Source organism: Nicotiana sylvestris, chromosome 10 (assembly GCF_000393655.2).
Source record: "Nicotiana sylvestris chromosome 10, ASM39365v2, whole genome shotgun sequence".
Lineage (NCBI taxonomy): Eukaryota > Viridiplantae > Streptophyta > Magnoliopsida > Solanales > Solanaceae > Nicotiana > Nicotiana sylvestris.
This window is the reverse complement of record NC_091066.1, coordinates 42,240,754-42,246,981: the sequence shown is the minus strand read 5'-3', so window position 1 is coordinate 42,246,981 and position 6,228 is coordinate 42,240,754. Positions and strand designations below refer to the sequence as shown.

The window sequence follows — 6,228 nt, the reverse complement described above, 5'->3', positions numbered from 1 at the left end:
TCATTGCTTTTGTTGGACTGGTAGAAAACCAGGATATGTAGGAAGCTTATGAACCACCAGATCAGCACTTAAACCAGGCATATCATCGTAAGACCAAGCAAACACATCTCTGTATTCAAATAAAAATTGAATCAAGATATCTCTGGTTTTTTGTTCAGTGTGAATGCTTATCTTCGTTTCTCTAACTTCTTCAGGACTTCCGATATTAATCTTCTCAGTTTCATTGAGGTTTGTCTTAGGCTTGTTTTCAAATTGTTCCAACACTCTTTTTATTTCCTCAACAATCTCATCTTCCTCATATTCAACCTCTTGATGTGTTATTTTGATATTAGACAGCTTTTCAAGATCTGGGCATGAATTCCGCATGCATGTCATATTATTAAAGCCGACATTAACAAAACTGAAATGAAAATAAAATGATAGGAATTAGGAAAAGGAAAAGATAGGAAACTTAATAGGAAACTGAACTGCATTTTATTGAATTCGAAAGAATAAAAGGGTTAACATCAAAACAAAACAATCATCCTAAGATATTTGGATTATAACCCTGAAAGTAACCCAAAATACAAAAAAGAAGCTGCAAAAGCAGACTACCAAGACTCCTTCCTTGTGGGAAGAGGAGTTGCTTCCCAGTTGGTGAGCATGGTGTCTGGGTCAATTAGTTGCACATCGGCACAACTAGTGCCTTCACCAGCCTGGATCATATTCACTTCAGAAAACATCTCGCTGAGGCCATGGCAAATTTCATCAATGTTTGCATGCGCCGAGGAATTTTGACCCTCTCGGAGTCGTGGCTTGACAAAAGTGTAGAAAATATGAGGGATAGGATGTTGCAAGACCAATCCACTCTTTTTGTGGTGTTTGGATTTGTTTTTGTCTGCTTGTGTTGGCCTGAAGCCTAAGCCAAAAGTACCCCGGTTGCCTAACGGAGAAATAGGCTCTGAAATTCCTTGCAATGATGCCCCCAAACCTTTTCCTGGCTCATAACCTTGTCTCATCATAACCGTAGCCACCATTACAGATGTTGCAGAAAGACAAGGATGCAGAATGGGCTTTCCTTCCTCGACATGGTCCACAACAACCACTTCAAAAGCCTGATAGACAATGGTCTCAGACCCTTCCTTAGCCTCAATACAGAGGATTAATGGGTCTTTATAAACGGAAGACTCGTCTTTTCCGTGAACAATAATTTCTTGCTCGTCATGTTTGAATTTGAGCATCTGGTGCAAGGTGGATGGCACAACTTGGGCTGTATGGATCCATGGCCTTCCAAGAAGAAAGTTATAAGAAATGACCATGTCCACTACTTGGAAAACAATCTCAAAGTCCACCGGCCCAATCGTCATGGTGAAGTTGATTTCCCCCATGGTATCTCTCACTGAGACATCAAAAGCCCGGATGCGAACATTGCTGGGTCGGATTCTGTCCGTATTGATCTTCATGCTTTGCAAAGTAGAGAGAGGGCATACATCTACACTTGAGCCTCCATCAACCATGACTCTCTTTACATAATGCCCCTCACATTTGACCATCAAGTTCAAAGCCCTATTGTGCCCGGCTCCTTCCTCGGGAAGTTCATCATCAGTAAATGAGATTCTATTTACCTCAAAAAATCTATTGGCCATCTTCTCTAACTGATTCACTGTGGTCTCCTCTGAGATATGTGCCTCGTTCAGGACCTTGATTAGTACACGGGCATTCTCTTTGGAATGTATGAGCAGAGATAGTAGAGAGATTTGGGCATGAGTCTTTCTTAGCTGGTCAATGATTGAGTAATCCTGAGCTTTCATTTTCTTCAAAAACTCTTCTGCCTCTGCTTCAGTGACTGGCTTCTCTATTGGCAATTGACCTCTTCTCATTTGCTTGGCTTTCATCAACTCTTCTGGAGAATAACACCTCCCCAATCGAGTCAAACCTCCAGTTTCCCCCACTTCCTCTATAATTTCCTTGCCTTTGTAGGTCATCACAGTTTTATTGTAGTTCCAAGGAATAGTTTTTGTGTTTGTGATATGGGGTTACATGGCAGATTTGATTATGATCGGCTCTGTTATGCCATTCGTACCGCCCCGATTCTGCCTTGTGACGGGGTGGAATCCAAGGACATACAACCTTGGGCTTGGAACATTGGAGCGAACCTCTAACCTCGAGACCTTGGGCACAAATAAAGTTACCTTTTCTGAGTTCGGGGCGCCTTTCACAATCAACGGCACATCTCAACTTGGTCTTACTTCCAGACTTGTTCGTTCTTGAATTGCTCCTACTGTCATTTCTGTTTGGTCAACCGGCTTGTATTCCTGATCTCGGCCAATCATTCCCATGAAATAAACATCGTTGTGTTCCGGCAACGGGTTGTTTGTCACATTAGGAGGGTCCTCGCCATACGTTACTATAATTAATTTTTCAGAAATGAGTCTTTCTATGGCTCCTTTCAGAGTCCAACAGTCATTGGTGCTATGCCCCGGGGCACCTGAATGATATGCACATCTAGCATTTGCTTGAAATCCATATGAATTTGGATGCATGTGGTGGGGAGCGATGGGTCCAATCACGCCCATTTGCTTCAGCTTCTGGAATAGATTAGAGTATGATTCAGCCAATGGAGTGAATTTTTCTGCCGGCCTCTGCTCTCGACCATAATCCTGCCTGGGACGAGCATTGTAGGGTGCCCGAAAATTTTGTTGCTGAGGTCGGGGGCCCCTTGGAGCTGGTACCCGTACCTGTTGATTGGGAGGCCGAGCATATGATTAAGCATTGAACACTGTATATTGTGGTGGGCCCACAGAGTATTGAGGAATTGGTGAGGGATAGTAATGTTGAGGGTAGCTGGATCGCCCCTGCTTAACTTGCACATAAGGGTGCGATGCCCTTCTTTGAACTTACCTAGATCCCGAGGTCATTATAGAACCTTCGTCTCTCTTTTTCCTATTTGCAAAACTTCCCGACCCATTTTAGATCGCTTGGGTGGTGGCTTTGAGAGCATCCTGACTTACAATTCTGCCAGTCTTTAGGCCATTTTCGACTATTTCCCCTATCTTGATTGCTTTAGCAAAAGGCCTACCCATTGTAGACATCATGTTTTGTAAATAATCAGGCTCTTGAGCCTCCAAAAAGAGAGTGATCAACTCATGATTATCCATGGGCGGCTTAACTCTGGCCGCTTGCTCCCTCCACTTGATGGCGTACTCCCTAAAGCTTTCCGTCAGCTTTTTCTTCATATTGGATAGGGAATTGCAGTCTGGTGCAATATCAATGTTGTATTGGAATTGCTTGACGAAGGCCTGGGCCATGTCATCCCAAACATGCCAATGAGAGATGTCTTGGTCAATGAACCATTCAGAAGCTACCCCCACAAGGCTTTCCCCAAAGTAAGACATCAGCAGCTCTTCCTTTCCTCCTGCACCCCTCAGCTGGTTGCAGTACCTTTTCAAGTGGGTGATAGGGTCGCCGTGTCCATCATATTTCTCAAATTTTAGGGTTTTGAACCCTCGTGGCAAATGGATATGAGGGAACATGCATAGATCACTGAATGAAACACTTTCCACTGGCTCAATCGTCGTGGCAGGCATTTCATTTTCCACTGGTGATTCGTATCGAGGAGTCTGATTGTATGGAGTCGAGACCCCAAAAGCCATATTCGGAGAATAGTATTGTCCCTCATAAGCATGAGATGGTGGCTCATTATTTGGCCTCATCACAGGAGGTGGTAGCAGGATTGTATATACCGGTGCGCCAGACACGACTAGAGGGGTGTTCCTGACCGGTGCGACTGGAGGTCGCATATTAGAGGTGCTGGGAGCAGCATGGAGGCTGTAGTTCGGAACATACCCTGGTGGTAGAATGGGGTCGCTCGTTGCATGGAGCGGTGGTTGAGTAGCCTGGAGTATGGTGTAAGTTCCCCCTGAGGGACCCTGGGGTGGAGGTCGACCGGAAACCCAAGCATGATATACATCTGACAGTTGTTGTCTCAATTTTCTTATCTCCTCAGACTCTTGCTCAACTGACTGACCCTGCGGATTGTCACTGACCAACTCGATTTCATCACTGTTATCCATTACTACTGGTCCCTTAGATCTTGTGAAGTAATGATGTGCTACCAGATTTACCACAAACCAACCACCTTAAACTTACTGGTTTAAGAGACAACAAACGTGTTAGGGTTAGACATTTTATAGATATGAATTACACGTAATATGTCATGCTCCTAACATCGCCACCATTTCTAAAATGCTTTTGGAAGGCTTCAATGTTTCATTCCGGCCTATCAGCTTGTTGCTTATTGACACTGTTATTTCCTTCTTTTTCTTTTCTTTTTTTTCTTTTTTTTTCACTCGCCTTATTTGATCCCTTACTTTAGAGCCATTTTAAAATGAATAGCTGATCGAGCCTTTTGTGGGTTGCCTACGTATCATGTCGCCGCATGAATCAGATCATTACGTAGTTCAGATATGCAAGACACTTGATTTTTTTTTTTTTTTTACAAAACAAACATCAAAAACTTTTTCATTGATTTTTGATATAATATTTTGATACAAGACTCAAAAATCAAGAGTTACATAAAGATAAACGAGACCAAACCTGACTCAAATAGTCTTTTTAGAATAAAAGTCAAAACAACACCAAAAGACTCTTATAGACTTAGAAACAACAAAAGCATAATGAAAAGGATCGATAACTAAAAGAAGACTTTGATTTCTGCAGTAGAATCCACCAGCATTACTGTAATGAAGGCTCTTGTTCCTGCGGTTGACCCCCAACATTGCGGTATATCATCTCCAAGTCTGCAGATATATGACGAGCAACGTTCAATGATACTTCTGCAAACCGTTGGGGCGTCATGCCCTGGCAACTCCTGCATGTTCTTGAGGTAAAGGCGCATAGGGTTGGAAACCCCTAAAACCCATGAGTATGAAGAATGGGCGATACGTCGACATATGCATGACCCTAGCAGAAGGGAACCAGTAATAGTTCCAAGTGATTCTATCAGCACTCAATGAACCAAGTAATGTCCGCCAAGCCCTCACCCCCTCTGGAAGATTATAACTCACAGCTCTGTCTGGGTGACATCCAATGTAATTCAGCCAATCATCATTGAAATTTACTACTATTGGATGATGATAAAGGTGCTCTATGAACCACATCTGCAGCAGAATGTTGCATCCCTCAAAGTAATCTTCACCCTCTTGACAACGGGTCAAAGCCCGAAAAATATCTCCCAAAATCATGGGAAGAATGGTATGATCCTCGCTACTTTGATAATACGAGACTACCGCAACCAATCGAATTTTGATGCGCCCACCATGCTCCGGAAAGACCATGATCCCTAGAAATGATATCATGAACGCGAAGATTCTCAACTCCCTCCAAGCGTCGTAACTCAACTGGTTGACGAATTCTATGCCCGAGAAGTTCTCAAACCCTTTCTCGTCCCCAAATCTGTCATAAAACTATTCCAACGGAACCCAACCTTCGTTTAAGCAAACCATTGGAATTCAACGAAGGCATAACTTCTTTAAAAAGTTGTTCACACCAACTTTTCTCGGAGCAGCAGGCTTTTTCCCACGAAGGTCTCTCCCCAATCCGGTGAACCCACCTAATTCTTCCAATGTGGGTGTCATTTCACAATCTTTGAACCTAAAGACATTGTTCGCGGGGTCGCAAAAACCTACTAGAGCCTCGATTAAGTCTCTATTAGGCTTAATTCCCATGAGGTTGGTGAGGAACTTGAGGTGCTTAAATACTCGATTTCGTTCCCATGTAGCAAAACTAGCCCACCAATTACAGAGACTACTCAGGGTCTTATCTCTGATCAAGAACATAGGAGGTGTCTCGTCCCTTACCCTTTTCTGACTGCTTCTTTGTGGAGAACTCATGGTGATCATAAGAATAAGATAAGAAAAGGGTTAGGACTTACCTAAACTATATGCAAATTATGATCATTCATTATTTTATTTTATTTTTTTGGTCAATTTAGGACTCGATCTATATTTTTTTTAATTATAATATATATTGTGAAATTACCGGACACAAAAGTTGAGATAATAAAAGTGAAAAAATGGCTATTATTACAAAAACGGCCCTTTAATACTTCCATAGAAGGCATAAAGGATGTCTCGGCAAAAACAGCCAAACATAGGAACCAAACAATAAATATAGACAAAATAATAAATAAAAAAACTATTTTTACGAAAATGACCCTTTGCAATATGAGTATAACCAGATAAAAATAGC

General features: G+C 42.3%; 2 protein-coding genes across 2 annotated transcripts; both read right to left on the bottom strand.

Annotated features, from left to right (window-relative positions):
* LOC138879248 (uncharacterized) lies at positions 1-1,964 on the bottom strand. The gene is made up of 2 exons (XM_070158850.1): positions 595-1,964; positions 1-400 (listed from the first exon to the last, which is right to left on the bottom strand). Exons 1-2 carry the CDS (start codon positions 1,962-1,964, stop codon positions 1-3), a joined length of 1,770 nt encoding a protein of 589 aa, XP_070014951.1.
* Positions 1,965-2,213: 249 nt separating this feature from the next.
* On the bottom strand, positions 2,214-4,052 carry LOC138879247 (uncharacterized). The gene is made up of 2 exons (XM_070158849.1): positions 2,991-4,052; positions 2,214-2,717 (listed from the first exon to the last, which is right to left on the bottom strand). Exons 1-2 carry the CDS (start codon positions 4,050-4,052, stop codon positions 2,214-2,216), a joined length of 1,566 nt encoding a protein of 521 aa, XP_070014950.1.
* Between the last annotated feature and the right edge of the window lie 2,176 nt (positions 4,053-6,228).

What these genes read in the sequence shown, in the direction of transcription:
- LOC138879248 (XM_070158850.1), bottom strand. Translation starts at nt 1,964, where the DNA reads ATGACCTACAAAGGCAAGGAAATTATAGAGGAAGTGGGGGAAACTGGA. An exon ending in CCCACAAGGAAGGAGTCTTG is followed by an intron (nt 401 to 594) that starts GTAGTCTGCTTT and finishes TTTTCATTTCAG; the next exon opens with TTTTGTTAATGTCGGCTTTA.
- LOC138879247 (XM_070158849.1), bottom strand. Translation starts at nt 4,052, where the DNA reads ATGGATAACAGTGATGAAATCGAGTTGGTCAGTGACAATCCGCAGGGT. An exon ending in GCCTAAAGACTGGCAGAATT is followed by an intron (nt 2,718 to 2,990) that starts GTAAGTCAGGAT and finishes CCCAATCAACAG; the next exon opens with GTACGGGTACCAGCTCCAAG.